This window comes from Hermetia illucens, chromosome 5, assembly GCF_905115235.1.
Source record: "Hermetia illucens chromosome 5, iHerIll2.2.curated.20191125, whole genome shotgun sequence".
Classification (NCBI taxonomy): Eukaryota; Metazoa; Arthropoda; class Insecta; order Diptera; family Stratiomyidae; genus Hermetia; species Hermetia illucens.
The window spans coordinates 68,702,416-68,725,046 of record NC_051853.1 but is presented as its reverse complement, the minus strand read 5'-3'; the positions used below and the strand labels follow the sequence as shown (position 1 = coordinate 68,725,046).

At 39.8% G+C, this 22,631-nt stretch overlaps 1 protein-coding gene across 5 annotated transcripts in view; it reads right to left on the bottom strand.

Annotated features, from left to right (window-relative positions):
• The window catches only part of LOC119657570 (irregular chiasm C-roughest protein), a 269,666-nt gene that overhangs the window by 17,427 nt on the left and 229,608 nt on the right, over window positions 1–22,631 (bottom strand). For all 5 annotated transcript variants that reach the window (XM_038064531.1, XM_038064530.1, XM_038064535.1 and 2 more), the window contains 5 exons: window positions 13,710–14,418; window positions 12,912–13,112; window positions 12,295–12,471; window positions 12,028–12,130; window positions 3,761–3,888 (listed from right to left, as the gene is read on the bottom strand). In XM_038064531.1, the coding sequence (XP_037920459.1) occupies window positions 3,761–3,888; window positions 12,028–12,130; window positions 12,295–12,471; window positions 12,912–13,112; window positions 13,710–14,345 (1,245 nt within the window). In that variant the 5' untranslated portion in view covers window positions 14,346–14,418. The remainder of the gene's footprint in view (window positions 1–3,760; window positions 3,889–12,027; window positions 12,131–12,294; window positions 12,472–12,911; window positions 13,113–13,709; window positions 14,419–22,631) is intronic.

The following is a 22,631-nucleotide window of genomic DNA, read 5'->3' as shown; positions in this document are numbered from 1 at the left end:
ATAAGAGTAATATCATCATCGCTTCCCGGGCGTTGACGGGGTGATTTTATGCTATGAGGAGGTTCATAGTGGTAATAAAATATTACACTTTAAGTTGGTATCACTTTTGCGATATTACATTAATCACCTATCCAACTCTATCATAGATAACGAACTACTCCTCACGATAACGCAGACGAAAATATTGCGTTGGATAAGTGGCGTAACACGCTACGATTACATCCAAAATGAAGACATCTACGATCGTTATGGGATTGCACCCATTATGGATCGATAGCACGGTTATATGAAGAAGACTGTCGAAAATAAAGCCCCAGACTTAGACGGCATTCCGAATAAAGCTTTGGTAGTGGCCGTCAAAATAGTTCCAAAGTAGTTCGTTGAAACATTTGCGACATGCCTCAAAGAAGGAATTTTCCCGGAGAGATGTAGGAAATAGAAGCTTGCGCTAATCCCGAAGTCAAATAAACCTTTAGGTAATCCTTCGTCATATAGGTCCATATGCCTCCTAAACGACGTCGGTAAACTTTTCGAATGAGTCATGAGTCTTCAATGGGATAGCCAGTTTGGATTCCGAAAGGCAAGATCTACTGTCAATGCGATCGGTATGGTGACGAAAATTGTGGTGAAACACTGGAGGCCAATAAATCTTACGCGATAGTCACTCTAGATGAGAAGAATGCTTTCAATACTGCAAAATTGAGCAAAATAAGTGAGGCTTTTAACACATTAGATGCTCCAAAATACCTGGTGCACATAGTCATAGAATGTCTCCGGGAGAGGTTATTATGTTACGACAGAATCGGTCGTCTCCTGTGGATACTAATATTTGACGGTATTTCGAAATTGCAAATGACTAAAGCAGTGACAATCATTGGCTTCGCAGACGACATCAGACTAACTATCGTGGCAAAAAATATTGACGAGATCGAGGTCCTTGCAAACGAAACAATTTTTTAAATTAGATGTTGGATAGAAGACGCTAGCCTAACGCTCGCAGAACAACTGAGGTATTTTGATCACCAAGTGAAAGAAGCAAACGCTGATAAAGATCGGAATTCGCGAACACATCATACGTTCGCAACCAACGCTTAAAGGAGTCATGATTGACGAAAGGTTGAAATTCAAACCGCATCTTGAGAGTTTAGCAATAACGGCTTCCGCGGTTGCTATATTGTTGCCAAGAATGTTACCGAATGTAGGTGGTCCTAGGCAAAGCCATTGGCTGCTTACCTCGAAAGTTGTCAGCTCCATCTTGCTTTATGCAGCAACATTCGTCACTAAAGCAAGAAAGTACATAGGGCAAAGATCGCAGTCCCATGCCGATTGTGCACTTACCGTACAACATCATGGTACCCAACGATGTTTTGGCGAATAACTCGCCATATGCGATTGGCGACTCCTTCGGAGGGTACCTTTATCGCTTCAGGCGTGACAAGTCCCCATATTACCCGACATTCGAGATGATTCCGGAGAATGCGGAGCATGTTGTGTTTAACTGTCCAAGATTCGCCGCACACAGAGCTGAGGTGAAAATTGACGCCGGGCACGCTTGTCACTCGAGAATATTATGGACCACATGTTAGCTTCTGAAACAGTTTGGAGGGCGGTGGAGAAATTAATGAAGTCGCTCGATAACCTGCTGAGGAAGGAGGAGCTTCGGATGAAAGCAGCAGACGACACAAGCCGCAGTTCGTAGCTGATCCTAGCTCACTTCGCGCGACTGCTATTTCGATATTACGTTGCGCTGGGTAAGCGAAGGAGAAGGAGGTGGTATTAGTGAGTAAAAGTCTCACATAGCCGTATGGTGGGAGCCAGCTATAGGTTTTGAACTTTTCAATATTCCAACGCAACAAAAAAAAAACAAAGAATACACCGATGTTAATAAGGTGCCTTTGAACTTTGTAAATTCTGAAACTGAAAATGGGGGACCAAACACTGTGTTGTTGACTATAATTACATAGAATTTTTAGTCGCTGCTGTGTCCGCCAATCGATATGTTTCAATAAATATTATTAATGACCACTCTGGTGTCGTTTCACAGATATAGCCAACAATTCACTACCTCCTATGGTAATACGTTTGATATCTTTCAACCAATATCGCTAAGCTGAACTTATAAGCTATTTAGATACAGATATTTTCAATTTTCTAGAACACCATTAGCAATTCAAGCTGTACAGCCCCCACAGCTAATGAAATAAACCAGATATAAAAATCTAATTAATGATAAAGTTTTTAATCTGCTCAAAAAATCTCAGAAAACTTTCGCCTAATTGCCTCTTGAAACGATTCAAAAGCATTGGTAGCCAGGCCATGTTGGTGGCAGTAAATAAGATATGAACTGCACATAACTATTCTGACGTCCTCTTCATCGAGCGACCAACCACCCACCACCCACTAGTCGGCATTGTTGTTGAATTTTGCAACATATCAAGAGGGTAGTTATGTGTTGCGAATGTGGTCATGTTCTGGCACTTCAGCCAGTCAATTCAAGTGCATTTACATATAATACCTATACGTATGGTTGTGTAGGCGCGTCTGTAACTTACATATTCTACAATACAAAATGTGGAGGGCCTTTGGAAAGTGCGTGATGAACAACCATTTACGATTTTTCCACCCCGTTCACGGCAGTAGCAAGGAACGATAGATACAAACAATTTCAATGTGATTAAATGGAAAGCTTACAAAATATGTTTTGCTTCGTGGAAAAGCGAAGGAAAGCCCATTTCAAGGCTGCTTTCATTGGCGCTTCTCCACCACTTGATATTTTTCTTTTCTGTTTGATTGTTGAGCTGAATTTCCGGATTATATTGTTGACTGGCGCAAAAAAATAGACGCGGAATTCGAAAAGACAAAGACGTTATATTCCAGACAATACATATTATCTTTAGGCGTATAATCAGGACAAAGTGGAAGTTCATGAACAAGGAGAAAGGGACATGTTATGAGGTAACATAATAGAAAGACGTAAATTTTTGGAATATAATTACCAAATTCTTTGTAGGCTTTCGAAGAGAAGATGGGAACAAAATAATCTCAACTTTTAAATAACAAGATTCAAATGAGAAGTTATGAATACTGGGGAGGACAAAAGAGTACCCCGTGCACCCCTGGTGTTCATTCCACCAATGAAAAACATCCCCCATTCTGTAATATAAATTGTAAAAGCCCTTGAGAAGTCGCTGAGGAAGTCTACAGTTCAGTCAACACCGAAATTGCAAAGTGTCTAGACATGAAATTCAAATGAATGACAGCGAAATTAAGGCAGAGATCATTGCCTCGACTCTGAAATTGAATTTATCTTAAGTTCAGGGAGGTACCTTCACCGCCTCAATCAACAACCCCAATAAGGGTGGTAGCAATAGCACTCAAAGCTGGAAAGATATAGGAGCAGTAGAAATAGTTGGAAAACATCTTCATTTCCCTGTGCCTGCCTACTTCGCCATTAGCCAACCACAACCAACCGCGCCCTATAATTCAAAATTCACCGGCCTCCAAGCCTCCCGCAACACTAACTTCAATCATGTTCGACAGCTCTCAATTCATCCCCCATGTCTGTGGGGAGCTCCAATGATTAGTCAACTTTTCACACGATGCTCGTCCTCACATTATTACTACAACCTTACATCAATGGTCCTAGACTCACTATCCCTCGATTCTTGTCTGGGCCACAATACCAATATAGACGGCAGCTAACAATACATATAGGTGAAATGCAATTAAATTAATTACGAAAAATGTCATTCAAACTCACTCGATCGGTGGGATGTTGAATCCAAACAATGTCGGCTGGCGGGTTACTATCCACATCACAGGCTAATGAAACCGTGTTACCGACATCGGCTTCAATTGATTCCGGACGTTGACGAAATCGTGGTCCATCTGTGAAAAGGAGACGTGTAAACAATTTAGTATACGAGTATGTATCAGTGCAATATAAAGCTAATTACATAATGCGAAAAGGCATTTTAGGGATAATTTGTGGATGCGGTGGTGGTGTAGAGACAATAGCCGAGGTACAGGGGGATTTCCCATTTTCAGGATCAAACTATTTTAAGGGTCTACCAGTGCAATTCCCTAATTAAGGTGAAATTCATTTGTATTATTGATGTTTATAAAGTGGGCCTGGTTTGAAGCTGTTTTTCTGTTTATATGAGTCAAAATGTGCTCCAGACCGCGTAAAATTAGTAACCAGAAAATTGTTCAATATAAAGAGAAATTCTCTAAAAAGGTTTGGAATAAACGTGGAATTACTTTTGAATCGACGAGTTGTTAACATCGAATTCGAAACGCATTTGACCTATTGCTGGAGCTTCCTAATTTTGATGGCAATGGTGACTTCTGGCCTATTGTATGGTATGTACCACTCTCTGTTATATCTGGTTTCCCATCAGTCAGAATCTTTGTTTGGGCCTAAAATTCACTTGAGGACACTTCGCTCGAAAGTATTGAGTTTTCGATCTGATTTATCGTCCAGGTTTCCCTGCAATAGCATAGAATCGGCTCAATCGATGCCTTGTATATCGTTAGGTTTGCTCTTCTTCGTGAATCTTTATTTTTAAGGTTTTGTGTAAAACAAAACAAAAAACAAAAAGTGATCATTTCTTTAACGAGCCCATTCTCAGAAACCACCTAACCGAAAAATGTGGAAAAGATCAAGAAGCTGCACTATATGGTGCCTAGGCTTGCAAATATCCTACATACCGATATCTGTTCAAATAAAGTTAATAGTAGTACATTACTATAATGTTTAGTAATTGCCAGGAAAACCACCCTTAAGTTCATCCTAAAATCACAAGCAGCATTCTTAGCTACAGCATAGAGCATGATCCCACCAAATTTGGTGAAAATTGCACTATTACTAACAAAGTTGTAATAGGTCAAAGCTGTCGCTTCTTTGCAAATTCAAGACTTTGAATGCCAGTATCACTTGAAAGTGGATATTTTCACATAATATATGCATATATTACGTGTTACGTACCAATGGGACAAATGCATACTCAAAGCGTCTAGCTTCCGGTTTCCCGACTTGTTGATTATTAACAGCAGAAAATAATACGCTTTGTTAGCAAGCATGGTCCACTTCTTCACCTCTTCAGTTTCATTATAATTCCTTGTAATTGTTGCATTCACTTACTCCAACTTAGTGTTTTATATAATTAGAGTCTTTTCTTTGATGTCTTCGATTTGTATCATTGTCTCAGTCATATCCTCGTTTATTTTCAGTCCGACTTCTTTCGCTTATTTTTAGTCCAACTTCTGTTTAAGGCTTTAGATATCTTTCGGATAAAGTGCTCCAGAGCGATGTTGAATAATGTTGGTGCCAGTGTAGTTTGAGTCTGGAACTTTTTCCGTAACTGCTTGTTAGCTGAATCTGCGACTAGTTTGACCGGTACTCCAAATTTAGCATTTTATACCGTACAAATCAAAGTCTATACGCCTGTCTGAAATTCACCCAAATGTGACGTAAATATTGACTTGACTGAGAAAATTGATAATTCACACTGAAATCCTCCACTTCCTAGATAATTTTTGACATTATCTAGAGGCATGCGGCAATGATTACTCTACAGATCTCTTCTTTTCGACATACTTCGTCTGCGATAAAGGAGAGACAGACTTCAGATTGTATAAATTCGTCACCTCAACCACCAAGATGTCAATTGGCAGCATTTCGGAAATGACGAATGCAGCCTCATCTGATACGGTTCTGAAGGCAGAACACAGCCTTAGGGCTGTCCTCCTATAGACCGCACTCAGTTTATGAACATTATGAGATATGCGAAATGCCTTTCATGAAATAGGGGTGACATAAAGATAGAGTTCCCCACGCTGGCAATAAGTAGCCTCCCAGGGCCATACTCGCCGTCACAAGCATATTGCACGTATTGCTTAAAACTTAGCTTCGTATCTATAATCACTCTCAAGGATTTAATGGTCGGCTTGGAAACGACGATATGATTGTCGACTTTAATTCGGGCGTAATTTCGCTTTCGACACTTTGGATGAGAACCACTTCCGTCTTTTTCCTCCGCAAATGTCAGTCTAGCGCTCTCTAAACAGCACTGATTGCTTCGCAAGCGCATAACTCAGCATCCACTAAATGCTTTGCGGCTACAACCAATGCTATATCATCGGCGTAACCCACCAAATGGCCTTTTTCGGAAGCGGAGGATTAAGTACATCATTATATATGATGTTCCACAGTAGTGGGCCCCGTACGGAGCCTTGTGAGACACCTTCGCCAGGTACTTTCGTAAAAGATTCCAATTGACCGAATTAAATGCATTCCTCACGTCCAGGGTCGCCACCATGCGATATTTGCCGGTACGACCCATTCGGTGAATTGCATTTTCGGCCAAGTTAGTAACTATTTTGAAGGCACCAATGATTTTCAGAGTGAAATTATGCGGTGTTTCCAACGATTAATTAATTGAAGTAATAAAAACTTGTTGTTTCTTTTTCGTTGGTGTGGGTATTCCGATATTTCGGGAACCACTTGTCCCCTTCATCAGTGCAAACAAGTTGTTTGCATACTTACTTACTTACTTCCACCAATGATTGATCAAGAGTAATCTCTTGTAAATTACCCGCTCCAACAATTTCGCTATAGTGTCTAGAAGACATATGCGTGTATAGGAGGATGGTTCACCTGGAGGCTTACCAGCCTTAGGCAGTAGTACGAGTTTCTGCCGCTGCCATGATGTAGGGAATATCCTATATCCTATAGGTGCTCCCATACGGATTCACAACCGCCTCCAAGCAGAGTTGCTTAAAACATTCCCCCTTGCTCCATTGGATGGCAAGCTTCAGGTTTTTGCGGGCTACCTTGTAAGCATGCTCCTTTTGGCCCCTCGACCAATAGTCGGATCTTCTACTGGAGAATGACTACCTCCTAGGTATGGACGCGTCACATACCTTGGCGATGTGTGGCGCGGCATCTTGTTTCCCTGACCTGTGGCTCCTTCCTCAGTTCAAAGATGATTGCCTGGCGATCGCTTCCAATGTAGTCCTCGCTAACGTGCCCCATGACATACCACGTACCAGTGCAGAGCTGAACCGTTGCGAAAGGTTCTGGCATCACTTTCATTGGCCAAAATTAAATCAAACTGGGTAAAAGCCTCTAATATACTTCGGCCCCTTGCACTTTTCTCCCTGCTTTCCCATTCGAAGGCCACAGCGTTCAAGTCACCGGCAATTGACTTCGTCCCCTAGCATCCAGAACAAGACAATATGAGACTGGGAGGGACATAGCAGCTGTACACGGACACACCGCTTATTTTCATCCACATAAAACCACTGACCGACTGACTCACGGAGTATTGTATACCTTGGCGACCGCACGCCCATATTGCCGTTCCACTAGTCGAATCAGTGACCCATATATCACCGTCAGGGTTTCTGCATGGGTCACTTATGATAGCAATTTCCATCTGAGATTCATACGTGGTCTGCTCAAGTAAGTTCTGAGCGACACTGCATTAATTGAGGTTTATTTGAATAAACCTCATCTTTTCATTGCAATCAACGCCTTCCTCAATTCCGGGCATTTATGACTTCTGGCAATATGACGATTATTCTTTCCTTCCTTTCCTTCGCACAATTGGTGTTTGGGGTCCCCATCGCACTCCGTGGCAACGTGTCCTTTCTGTCTGTTCTAACCGAAATCCAACTATTATTAACAAAGGGGGGCGAAATTTTTACCTTTTATGTGATGTAAGTGTAAGCCATCATTATAATTGATTTCTTCGAGGGTGGAGGGTGAAGCGGGCGCTCGTTACTGATATGGTTGCGGCTTTCTATTAAGGTTGAATTTACCTACTCATTATGTCGTAATGTTCGAGCTACAACATGTCCCTTTGCAGATGCCCAACGTAAGAGATAGTGGTTACTAGAATGAAAGCTTGCAAGAACAAGACAAGCTAAAAATTCGAAATAAAAACAAAGCGTTTTGTCTATATTCGACTTTAAGTTTCAGGCACACTACCAGAATAATTCTCCATAAAATAACAAGCCAGATGGCAATTGACTACTTCTTGTTGTTTGCAGAAAACTAGATAATATTTCAAGTAATATAATTTAAAACTTGGCAAGGCAATCAACTCTAATGCACCTCTTCAACAGGATGCCTTTTTGACGAGGGGAACTACGACAGATATGCGGACATATTAGAGCTCTGATATTAGACAAAAGTCTAAACAAATCTGCTGTCACGATTAGGACCGAGGCGGCCATAAGGACATTTGAATCGATGAAAGAAGTGTTTCCCACTCAATGTAAGAAACAGCAGTTGGTTCTACCACCCGACAGACCCTATTTATATTGTCCTGTCTGTCTTTAAGACATTATCAGGAAGTTGCTGGAGAGGGTGATATGCAACAGGCTCCTTCCAGTGAGCTAACAGTTTATTTACCAGTATGAATTTTACCGAGTCTGTTCTATAGTCGATACGACAGTAACCGCCGTGGATCTAGCTCGGGGTAGGAGAGAGGGGATGGTCGTTATTATGTGCTGCAGATATCAGAAATAACTATAAAAAGGGTTTTAGGGCAATTTGGCTAGACTGAATAGCTTAGCTAATTAATTAATTAAATTAAACATCATATATGACGGACTGTTTCGCCCCGTATTAGATGAGGCAAGGTTGATAGGTTTTGTAGACGATCTGCCGATGGATGTAGTTACGCAACACCCCGAGCAACCTTGGTTTTGTTGGTGCTTATCTTCAGTCCAATTATACTTACCTCTCTTTCCAAAGCCAGAGCTATTCGGCCAAGGTCCATTACCGAGTGAGATTGGTGAGAGAATGAACAGATGTCATCAGAGAGAGGTGTTTAAGGAAAGATGTCATTGTTCGCTGCATTCCTCCACGTCATCAGGACAAAGCAGCATGAAGAACATCACCAGTAACAAGAAGAATATCGTAGACAAGATCCTGGCGGACTCTGCTTTGGCCCTCAAAATCTTCCGAGATTTTACCACGGTGCAACACGTGACATTTCACACCATTATATGTTGCGATAATCATATTAGGCATTGTTTTCTTATCTCTGAAGTTTCATTTAAAGTATTTAAATTAATGTGTATTCCTAGTTTTCTGTCACGATTAACAGTCAGTCATACAACAGAGCCTACAATGTCCCAAGATCCCAAGTTTTTTTTGGAGTGTAGCCGTCAGACTGCGGGCCAGTGAGTGAACTCGAAGAAAAGAATTGGTATTGCAGCCACATCCAGCGGCATCGTTGTCAGTCTCGAGCACCATCAGGTATGCTTTTTATTACTCTCATCTCCAATAATGAAATAGTCACGCAAAAGTTAAAAGATTTTAGTATAAACTTCTCAGGCAGGGGTCCCCATGGTAGGCAATATGAATGAATGGCAACAGTTAGTAACTGTAAGTCGCGGTAGCCTACTTTATCCTCTGAATAATGTCCGATATTTTCCTTTATTAGTATTTAGGTTTAGCATTCATTCATTACTAGGAACACTGCAAGAGTTTTAAGCCGAAATGCATACCGTCTAATCAACTAGTTCCCAGGAGAGTCAGAAAGGACGTAAAGGATTTTCCAGGGACAAAAACATAAAATTTAGAACTCAGCAGAACGTAGGACGACTGTTCTTGAGATTATGTAGTCCACAAGGATAGGATGAAATATACACGAGCAGTCCACCAGCGGAACCAACAGCCAAAGCCACAATTAGGAAACGTCAAAGACGCCCAAAAAGCAGAATTTGACATATAATTGCCATTTTGTCAAAACTCATTCATTCACAGGACAAACTAGAAGCTTTATGACGACCAGTTTCAATTAGTAGTTAAGGGAAGCAAAATTTAGCAACACATACTTCCATCAAACCACCATTGGATAAAAATATCACCCAGGAGAATCAACTAATAACAAAGAGCAAATTAAAAGTAATTAAGGAGGTTAATGAATTCCGCAAATTAGATGCTTTGGAAAGCCGCACAATTTACAGGTTACTTCGAAACAAGAGCATTAAAAGCGATATAGGCAATATCAACAGTTACCTATTTGGATTAACAAGCAAAAATAAATTAAAATAAAGTTTTTGAAAGAGTAATCTAGACAGGAAGTAAATTAGATTAAGACTCACTGAAGAAGAGGAAACCTGTTTCTCAAAATATCCGTATCCAAACAACAAAAAATATGTTTTCGGAAACTACCGAAAAGTTGGTCTGTTTTTTCTTAACAAAAAGTCGGAATACCGGAAGCACCAACTTCGGGTATAAAGTGTTTGTGTTCATCTTATGTGCGAAACGCACATTTTTCCATTCGAATATGGCTGAAAACCCAAAATATGCCTTCGGTTTTTTCAAATTAGAAGATATACGTACATACATATTACAGACATAGATATTATACTCACCCTCAACCCTACTACCGAATACTATACTTATATATGCATGTATATAAAGCGATCAATTTACTTCGTACACAAAAGCATACTTACATACATATGCAGTATGTATACTGTTGGTTTAATGTACAAATATATCTATCTGGATTAGGCGCTACCCCAAATTTTCATTAGCATATACATACAAATACATATATAAATGATTAAAAAACTAAAAAAGTTTCCCTGCGATCCCCCATTCATATGAGCTCACTTTGTTGTGGTATTGACGAATTGATATGTATGATGACGTCATATATGTTTTAGAATGCATGAAATTCACATAAAATGTAAAAATTTCACCTCTATAACTTTGTTAATAATAATTGGATTTCCTTCAAACTTCCCAAAGTTATGCCTTATGTTATCCCTTACACCACTGTCACTGTACTTCTAGCAGGGGTTTCCGGCTTTTATTTATTAACTTTATTTGGGCAGATTTCGGAACGGGATGTATTTTGTGGCCTAGATTTCATTTAGATACACCACTGGGATTTTTTTTCAGATTTTTCAGTTGGATAGGTTCTGAGAACGAGACCTGTTATACTTTTTGGGGGGTCACATTTTGCATATATAGGGAGCCCTCCCCCCTTAAACCCAGCGCAAAATGACGCCACTTGCTATATGGAAAGGGATTCACGGAGCACACCAATTTCGTCACAATCGGTCCAGCCGTTTCTGAATAAATTGGATGTGACTGACAAACAGACATCGAACCGATTCTAATACGGTTTTGTGAAACATGGTCCTAAAAATGAAGCCTGACAAAACGGCAAACACAGTATTAGAATAAAACTCACAAATTACTTTGAAGCATCTGGAAAAGTGACACACAAGGATTCTGTCCTTAATTTAATTTATTTTTAATATTAATTAATATTTGGATATTGGTTTTTTAACATGTCTCCACTATTTTCTGTTTTGGTATATTGATGGAATAATCTTCACATTACAACCAAAAGATTCACATAATTTCGGTATTTTATATTCTTTTAAAATACTACGCACATCATCAGATGCTGACATGAGCAGAAGTGGGTGCTTAAACTTTTTTAAAACGACCTAGCATCTGAAACGGCCGCCTCAATTCGCGAAATGGCGACTTTAATGTCTATTCTGGGTTCCAAAAGTGATGCAGATAAATACGTAAATTAATGTAGCCTAATAAGTACTAAGTAATGGATTCGAATGCAATTAATGCAGGAGCAACAAACACAGCTTATGTCAAAATCAGCAATATTGGTATCCATTCTTGTAAATTAGGAAATGGAAATTACATTTGTCATGAAAAGCAAAAGGATAGGAAACACAAAGCCATCCAAAACTTGGTATTTTCTTCTGAGTAGGCTCAACCGAACCTGAAATTTCCCAGAAATAAAATTTAATTTACCGTAGGATATGCTATCACGTTTCTCGATTACATCGAAATGGACTCATGAAAAGAAAACATGGTAAACCTGACATTGATTTTTGAGTAACATATGGTCCTACACCACGTCGTTGGAAAAATTTTGTCAGCTCTCGAGTTCCATCAATTTTCTAACCAGCTCCCGGAAATGTAGCATAGAAAAGGACAAACACGTCATCAATCACAATACTTACAGCCTATATCCAGCGTATCGCTATCCTCACTTTTCCCAATCGAATTTTGCACCACACACTTCACTATGGCATCGTGGAGCTTTCGTGTTACGTTATGAATAATCTGGAAAGACAAATTAGAAAAAGGACATCACGAGACTAATTAGGGGCTATTACCTAGCAACGTCGTTTCGCTCCGTTTACCCTACAGGGAAACGAAGCTACCAACGAACATATGGGCTAGTGTTTAATGGCGTTAGCGACTAACGGATACATTTGGATACAAACCATTTGTGTTTTATAGCTGCCGACCACGGCCTCATCGTTGATGTACCATCGGTACTCCACGTCGCCGGGATTTGCATTTGATTTGCATTCGAGACGCACCTCCGAGCCTTCTTGCAACGGACCACCACCCAAGGGACCGCCGATTACACTCACCTTCACTTTGGGCGCATATTTCACCTGTTAGCAGACGATGTACAACATTTATTAGCTTTCATATTATTGATAAACATGCTAAAAGGATTCCCGCAACACTGCATAGAGTGTTCCGGAGTAGCAGTGGGACAAGCCTTCAGTGGAGCCCAGGAGCCCATTTGGAAAGAGCAGATATTCGGTTCGTTAATTCTCGGATATGAAAATGGTACCAGGGCGAAAGCGATGGAATATTTAGCAAAGAGAATGCTAACAACATTCAATCACTATCTGCCCTTTGCAAAGAAAGGGAACCATGTTAGAGGCGGAAGTCAAAGGAATGCATTTCAAATGACTCAACCAAATTGGAGCGTTACAACACTGCAGTTCCAAACGACTTTACCGGGACCATTTCGACCTCAAAATCCTTGTCCATAATTCATTTCACCCCACTGTCTATCATGAATTTATAAAAGCGTAATATTTACCTCAATTCTGATTTTCACCGAGCGATACGTGCGATCCGCCGTGTTTTGCGCCTGACACGTGAAGAATGTATTATGGTGCTCACTTTTGGGTATCAGCCTCAGCACCGATATAGCTGTGAGACGACGCTGATCGTGATAGGGCTGAGTGGAGAACTCAACACCATCAGTCACAACATTGCCCAAGCCATCTATCCATGTAATCTGCAAGGATTAAATAAAGGCTATGATGAATGCATGCGATTTGGTATGAATCTGTAATGTAGGCGTCGGTAGTGTAGGCTCTCATATTCAGTTGAATTTTTACGAACACCGAAAGGACTACAGACTTGGAATCAAAGGCAGGAAAAACTTGTTTATAATAGAGAAGGGATTACGTCAAATTAAATTGCACATAAAAGAGTTCCAAGTGAATATTTTTCCTTTGATTAAAGCAACAGGTTAAGTGCCAAATGGGAGGATGTTTTATAATGCAAATAAACTGAATTTAGTGTGACGCTACTACGTTAGTTTGATTTAAACCGGAATTTAAGAGGAAAGTAATGAATAAATAAACCTCCATTTCCTGGCACGTTTTTAATTGACACTGTCTAAATATTGATGAGTACATCTTTAAAAGGTATTTCCGAAACAAAAAATCCGAACTGTATAGTATACAAACATCAATTGGGACCAAAATAAATGCTATTAGAGCCTCTCGATTGTCCTTCCTTCGTACACTGTTCGCTAACACTGAGATGTTTAGAAAAAACATTCTTCACGTATTTAGTTCTTAATTCCTATTCCAAGCGTATAACTTACCTCCGCAGGTGGTTTTCCGCCCACCGAAGTACACTCAATCTCCACCGGTCTGTCCTCCCTCGTCATAATGTATTCCCCCTGAAGTATTTTCGGTGGTTCTGGTGGTACTAATACGGTGACCTTAGCAAATGATGACCTAATTGCCGGTTCGCCATTTGGTCCTGAACTAACCTGACATTGGTAACGAGCATCATCGTCCAATATTACCGGATAAATGTCAAGCGAATAGTCACCCTCCTCGTCGCTTCCAATCATCAAGTATCGTTCGAATCCACTCAAATTACGTGAAGTGCCAAGACCAAAATCGTCTTTGGTCCATTGAAGCACGCCCTGCTTATTGACCACCCGACATGGGAGAGTAACACGTGCTCCCACGATTGCTGTTTGATCCTGCGGTTCCATGGCGAATTGTTGATTGCTCGACGTGTAGACATGATGTTTGCAATTCGCATCAGTTACTCTTGTCATTAATAGCATTACAACTGTAATGATGAAGTCGAAATGCGCTCGACTGTTTCGGTAGCCTTTTCTGTCCTTGTTGATCATCAACAACCTGTTGCTTTGGTTACTGCTACTTGGGCGCGTTGGAGTACTCGGGCTCTGGTTTTTGTTTTTGGCTCTTGTTTGTGGTTTCATCTTAAATGCAATCCGTTTAGGACGAAATACTTCTCTCAATCGGCTATGAGAAATTATAGGAATTGCTCGTGTCCTGGAAACGAAGAAATGAAAGGAATTAGTTATGACAAGTGGGGAAAATGTTACAATAAGTTCGTATTAGGTTGCGATGTGTTATGGATGCTTAAACAAATCTAAGGATTAATATCACATATGTAGTCGTGGTGATGTAGTGGACAGTGATATGTGGATTTACTCGTGACCAGTGGAAAATTGATAGAGAAGCGCCAAGTAAATCTTTTCCAGAAGACCATTTTCTAGGAAGTAAAATTTTGCAGGCGGATACCTATTGCATCTGTTTTATTCAGTTCAACTTGCTCTTTCCTTTATGATTTCCGGGACAACAGAATGGACTTTATCCGCGAAAAGGAATATGTATCAAGCTATAACCGACGATATTCAAGATATTCAGTTCAGTTGTTGTTGTTATTATTGTAAAAAGTTTGGAAAACGTAAAAATGCGACGCTTTCGCCAATTTCAAGTAAAACTTCCGAAAGTACTACTTTGTATGTTTGCCTTTGGTCGTAACATTTTAGGCTTTCCCAAATGAATAAAGGAGGGAATGTACCGAAAAGTCACGAATAAGAAAAAAGTAAAATCGTACTTTCAAAAGTTTCACTGGAAATAATAGATATCATATCCTCTTATCAAATTATTAGCCACTCAAATCTTCCATATCGCTAGGCAGATTTATTTGGAGTTCACACACTGAGGAAAAGTCAATATCACGTTTTCTAATCTGATTACGATATCATGGAAGTTGTTGAAAGGCTAATTAGTACGAGTCACCAAATAAATATAAATAGACACAGATTTGTGTAAAAATTAATATAAAAAAAAAACCTGTTAAAGGGCACACTTCGTCCTTTATGATGGCTACTTTTTTTTTTTGGAGTAGGGTAGGTGAATGCGTTTACGCACAAAGTGTTGGACTCCCGCAACAGCACGCTGGCGGACTACCAACTAAACACATCCCTGTCATCAGAGAACTAGCCTGGAACCGTTTGACACATTACTTCCGGCTAGCCCTCTCGCTCTCCCGGCTTTGGGAGCCTTCAAGTCAGGGAATTCCTTCCACCAACGGGAGGGGAAGGGAAGAAGGGAGTTGTTGTTAGTTCCAAGAACCCCTTACCGTCTCATCCCTCCGCCGGTTGAGTTCAATCTTCTTCGTAATAAGAAGAGCCCGAACATAATGATGGCTACTTAACACATCGTATTTGAACGCTAAATTGCATAACTGCAATATCATTCATCCCAGAGTCAAAAGAAACGCAAACAGGCAAATTTGATCCATTCTATAGAAATCTACTACGAAGGAAAAGTAGGAAGAGTTACTTCCACGTAATGCACCGATAGGTGTCTAGGGAAGCGTGTGTACGGAAAACCCAGGTATCGTGAAATACATGCCCACTATTTGAAAACGGAATCTAGCATGAGCAGAATGCTTGCTTCCTCTATCAGAGGAAAAAATAGATTAAATTTAGTGATTCCAACTGGCCACTCCAGATCTAAACAAACTAGAATGGCACAACTCGGGAAAGTATTCTTCTTTAAATTGCGGCACAGTATTAAGTTGTGGGTGGTACCACCATCATCATAAACGGCGCAACAACCGATATTCGGCCTAGGCCGGCCTTAATAAGGTCTTCAGACATCCTGGTTTTGAGCCAATGTCCACCAATTCGATATCCTTCAAAGCTGCAAGTGACCCGCCCAGCGCAACCCCTTGAACTGGATTTTATCCACAGCACACACAAACAATGGGAAATTCATTAAACTTGTTAAATCCAAAGCGGGTTCAGCTTATATTTCCCCGAATCTGTGTTGGAGAAACATTACTGCGGTGATAATAACAAGTTGGGAAACCAGATGCTGAACGGTGCAAATATGCATGAAAAATTTTGTGTATTTCTTTCATAAAACCATTTGAGTTGACATTTGTCCCACTAGTAGCTATGTCAGAATATCCACTTTCGCGTGCTACGGACATTCAAAGTCTTAGAATTTACACTAAAGCGACAAATTTGACCTACTGTAGCTATGCCAGTAATAGTACATTTCCCACCAAACTTGGTAGAATTATGATCTATATTATAGCACCATTTCATGATTCTAGAATGAACTTAAGGGGGCTAAAAATTCTAATAATGTACTATTATTAACTTTATTTGAACAGAGGTATGGAGGGTATTTAGAAGCTTAGGTACCTTATAGTGATAGCTTCCAGATTTTGATGAATAATTGATTATCATCAGTAGCATATGCAAAAGCATTTTTCGAAGCCTTGACGACCATTCTACGCAACGGATCTCCAGCTACCTAAAGCCTTAGCGATCATCAGGGAGCTAACAGTAAATGTTTCTTTATATTGAAATTAGAAATCGTGCAGTGTCCTCAAATCATGGCGTATTTTGATCCACTTCGACCGGAACTAGCATAAGCAACTATTGAAATGCGGACCGTATAGGTGGCACCACTATTGTTTACCTCTAATGTCATTGAATATACCAAGACGGCGCTAAAATAGTATCGAATGACATCGTTGATCACATAGTTTATTAATAAGAGAAAAATGTGGAGATCAAGTGGCACTACTTAATTTTAAAATATTTGTAACCTTTCCTCTCTTTGGGACGATATCGTCCAGGAAATCTTTTATAAAACGAATCTATGACAGAGAAATAGATCCTCTCCGTAATACTTCTTCCTGAAAATCAAGGTCGACAATCAACCTGTGAAATGAATTTCACTGCGATAAATTCAAATGTGTGTAGAGAGTTCAGGATAATATCCTTGGGTTTTGGCAAAGCCGCTCGGGGCACCATTATCCCCAGAAAATTAGATCAAATTTGAAACCGTTTTTTGAAAGCCTACTACTCCAGATTAAATATTGACTAAGTAAAGTTATGAAGCTGAAGTCAGTGCATGGACAATTTGCCATCAGTTCCTACCGCAATACGTCCAAATAATCAAACAGACTGAATACTTCTAATTAAATGAAAACTCCCAACCTTCTGTTTCCAATTACAGTCACCAGCTCTAGCAATCAACTACGTCAGATTAAAGCAATCGCACCCATTTATTCCATCCTGTCGGCATAAATCAACCACAGTCTGCTAGACGGCCACCTTCTCATGAACTGGAAATGTGGCCTAATCACTTCCATTCGTAAGAAAAATCTCGCTAAAGGACTGTCTCTATCCTCCTACTGATCGACGAATATTGCGATAGTTGCAGCATCTCACCTATCTCAAACTGTCAACCTGGATAGGTTATGCCCTATTTATTTTATAAACCCAAATCTTGCCCAAAATCAACCCTAAGACTACTTCCGCAACCTGTATTCTCGATACGCGGAGGGGGAGGGAGAAGGTCTATTTGAACTCGCAAACTACCCTCCGGGTTTGGCGTATCAATATCTATTTTCAACAACCACCTCTGATTCTTTCTAAATGGGCGAGAATGCTAGTCAAATAATCACCTCCCTCCCGGATCCCTTGCGTTTTGCCACTTGACACAATTTCACCGTAGCCATTGCAATATGTCGATGACTTCATCATTCATACTTTCACGAAGGAAGGTTTAGAATTTAACTGAGCTTTATCCTAGTCCTTAAAAATGGCAGAGAAATAGTAACTAGCGAAAATTCGACTAAAATACCAAAAAAAAAAAACAAAGGCTGTGAAAAACGATCGATCTAAAGTGGGTGGGAAATTTTGCATTTTCCAACTACTGTGCGTGCATAAATCATGTTTCCTCCAATTACTTCAGTGATCTGCTGTTTTATAAAACACGAAGTTTAGGAAGACGTTCTCGAGGTCCGCTTGCAGCAGTAACTAAACATTGAAATGATTATCATCTCCTCCTTTCAGTTTTCCAACGGAACTGCTGCGAACCATTTGGGAAGGAGAATGTACTTTCTTTGCGTTTGCGTCCCTGTTTCTACCAATTCCGAAGTTCATCGTCAAGCCTTTTTCCTCAGATTACAGCACTTCAATGATAATGTCTTACAGTGTTATGCTACCTTTCAGTTCACCATCCAAACCCCTCCGCTCTGGGCCAGTAAACAGAAATGACCCGAGTTTTCAGGTTTGGTACGATAGTTAGTTTCACCATGTCATGGTTGTATCCCATTTTGGTTACCTTTCGTCACACCAGTCCCCGGTAGTTTGATCCTTTTTAGATGAATTCATCCCAGTACTTTTCTCGTAGAAGCAACATGCCTCATTTACCAGGAGACTCATTCCGACTATTCCTGCTATAATACATGCAATTTCGCCCAAAGTGCTGAAAACACTTCACCTCCTTAGCGTCACTAAGCGGTAGATTCCATTGCCTGCATCCGTCAGGGCGATTCCGACCGGTGCCGCAAATAAGATGGCAAATCGAACGACATCAATAATTTGTGAGTGTGCCTCAGGGCTTTAATGATGGGTCATCCATAATAGGAATCTCACAGGTATATTTCAGGTGGTAGAAACTGAGCTTCGAAGTAGTAGTGCGGCCACGAAACCAAATACTAACCATACTCTTTTCATTACGGTTGATGTTCAAGATCACTTCCGTCTTTCCGATGATTCAACCTCGATCACCTCCAGCCACATTTTGATAGCACTATGGTCTCATGAGTGAACTCTACCCCAAATTCAGTTGTGTCGCCACAGCCAAGCCATTCGCAAAACCGATTATTTAGATTTCTATGGGACTGTGACGGTGCGCTTCTTAGTTTCCTCATCCATATCGTACAAGATGTCTTCTCGCAGAAATAATCTTATTTACCTTTTTTCAAAGCACTAAAAATCCAATGAACTCTTGATTTCTAAATCGAACTGAATGCACCACGGCACAAAATTTGCTGAGAGACATCGTTCCAATATCGTATTTATGGTATTGATGATAGTTGTAGTGTCAAATCAGGGTGGGACCTCCAAAGGATGCGCCTCATGGTCAGCTGAGACAGGAGAACCATCGATATAGGATGTGATCCGTCGTGAATTGTCCATCTGGATCGCAGCACTCGGGACCGAGATGGAACATTTGTTTTTTCTTTATTTTAATTTCCACTGGCGTTTTTATCTTCCGTTAAGTCCACACGATCCTGACACTTGTTTGTTTTTTAGGTTCCGATGTGGACCCACGCATTGATGTAAGGATACGTGAAGATTTGTAGAATGACACATTAAGGATTGGAGTGTTCAAAGAATAACAAGCCAAGGAGAGGTAAGTTGGATTATAAACGGCAACTTTTTTTAGGGGGGAAGAAAATATTGGGTATGAAAGTGGTGAGCTGTATAGAGTACTACTCTGGCTTCGCTGCCGAAAAGGCGGTTATGACTTTTATAGGAAAGGAGGTCTCCTGGGAATTAATTCGAATGATGAAAATTTTTTGCCATTAGCTCAAGGCACACTCCATCCGGCCACCGATACGTGGTATTTTAGAGGATTCGTAAAGGTTAGATATTTATTTCATATCATCGATGGTACAGTGGTGGAGCTTCTGCCTTTCCTTAAAGTGCAGCTTCTCTATCTGATAATGAGAAGCTTCAGCCTAGAAGATGGAATAATGCTCGAACCCGTCGTTTACACTTTTAGACCCTTTTTGAGGTAATAGATGTCAAACAAGTTTGAGGTTATAGTGATATATGGATTTTTAAGGAAAGATTCGAAGTCATCTTAATTTTTGTTTTCAGGCCGATTGTTTGGCACTTTTGCAGCTTAATGGCTAGTTTTTGTGGTATAAACAATGGGATCATCCGCATCTTTGAGAAGGATCTCCATTGAATTGGTTGACCTGGCGAGTTTTGGCTTGCAGAATGGAGTCTTGTGTGATTCTGGCTAGGATAGGACGGTTTCTGCTCAACTATTACTTAGGATTGCCATCCTTCTAGAAATCTAGCTTGCAGAAGTGTGAATGGAACTGATGGACGCTTTTTGGTTTATAAACGAACCCGGGCTCACGACACATGACGCTTTGCTTATGCCAAGGAAGCAGGGAAGGGGTCTTGCGATTAATTCCAACCAAAATGTTATCTTGAGATCAACTGGAAGTCCAAGATAGAATTAATTCTATCGCAATGCTCATCTATCACTGGCCTGATGGTCCACTACAGAACTTTGGCAGACGTTGAAAGCATCGAGATAGGTATGTAACTATCCGAGCGGAGAGGATTTTCATTTTTCTTTGGGATCACTGTAATCAGAGCACAGTTCCAGCTCAAGGGGAAATTGGCGTTCACTAAGCAAGGTCCAATTATGAAAGGGACTTTATCAAGTCCGGGCAACTTTTTGCTATTCTGGTGAACATTGCCACCATTTTGGGATTTGATGAAGAATGTGTCTATCTTTCTATCACAAATAATTATCAGAGAGCGATTTTTAATATTCACATCAAAATTGGTGGGGAAATTGAAAATAGTATAGCTAATTAACGTTCAATACGCTACAATATCTCCGATATAATACTCTCTAAATAGAACTCGCCATACAACCAAAGCTTCTCATATTAAAAAACAACAAAGCCTTTCATACCTGAAGCATTCTACATTCAATTTTATTATTCATATTCTATATTAGGCAGCAGCCACTAGGAAGCTTCTGGCTCCAGAAGTATCGATAGATGTAAAATAAAAATAATTGTGTATGCACCATAATGAAAACAACAATCCTTTATTCCCCAAATCGAGCACACAAGAAATTCAAAAAGCTATAAATTATATAATTCCTTTGAAAACGACGGAGTGTACGCAATTTCAAGCTTTTTATTTGGGAAGAGTAATTAGATATGAATGAATCTTTTACATTTCCTATCTGCTCGTTTGTAGCTTGTGAAACATTTATAGTCTTTTCTTTCGTAAGGTTATTTTGTAGACATTTTCATTTATATTTTGTTCGAATTTTATTTTTACACTTAAAGCTGTGCACTGTAACCTACAGCAGCGAGGCACGCAGAAAGAAAACAGTAACTTCCGTGGCACAATCAAAATGTAAAAACGGAACACGAGAGGATTTTGAGGAAAAAGAATAAGTTTCAGAAAATAAAAGTATCTTATAGTGATTCTAATAGATTTTTGTCCTGTACTCCTCTTAGAAAAGAAATATTTTTTTTCACAAAGAATAAGACTAAAGTGTACTGAAATTAATTATTCAACAATGAAAAAGTAAGCATTTTATAGAAAATACAAAGATGTGGATTTGTCTACCTATTAAACTATGTCCATAGTTTCTTCTAAGCCTATATCGTACGCAACCCCAATAACGAACCAGAGGTTTCAATGAAAGACAATATAATAAGATTTTCCCATAATAATGGGGGAGCAACAAATAGAACAACCTAAATCAACCATGTTTTGCTAGTTGACCTTCAACTCGTAAGTATCCTATCTTCAACTTCCGGAGAGCTAATTACCTGATTTTCTTTTTGGCTTCACCCACTGTTTCATACAAATAAATTGATAATATCAGGAATTCGGAAGCTTTCCTCCTTACCAATTTCTTTACGTTCTTATATTCCTGTTTCTCATTCACTATTTATGGCAAATGTTTCTAGTCCAAATAGAATGAAAAAAAACAAGACGTACTCTGAGCAAATACCAAGAAAATGCAAGGCAAGTTGGTCAGGGAGGGAATCTAAAACTGAATTCCAATAACTGGTCGCTCAACAAGAAAAACATGTTCTCCCTGCTCCACAACTTTGATCAGCTTTAAAGTTCTCTACATTCACAACATCGAAAATAAGATTGAAAGTTACGAAGGTACGAGTAAAATTCGGACTGAATTTTCCTACGTCCGTAGACAATTTCTTCCTTCGCAAATACCAAATAAACTGCGAAATGAGTAACACAAATATGCCCACATGTGGGAGGATGTTAGTCTGCCTGCTGAGTCGGTTTACTGAGATATATAGTACGTACTTGCCGTTGGTCGAGATACATTCACACGCGAAAAGTCTTATCTATTCATACCAATGTCTAACGATAACGGATAGCTTTGTATCTTTTTTCATGAGAACACTCTTTTTGCAGACATCTATGTCTAATGGTTTCGTACAAGTTGAAAACTAACTTTGCGGTTCTCGGTAAACTTTGTCTTCAAATTATTGTTGGCCCTTCTTGCCCATTCATGAACTTTCACTCATCTTTACACAGAAGTCAAGCGAAGGGTGTGATTTGGAAGGTAATGTACATAAATGAAGGCTGTCGTCAATCGACATCGTCTGAACTCAAAATGATTTAAGACAATGTTTGTTT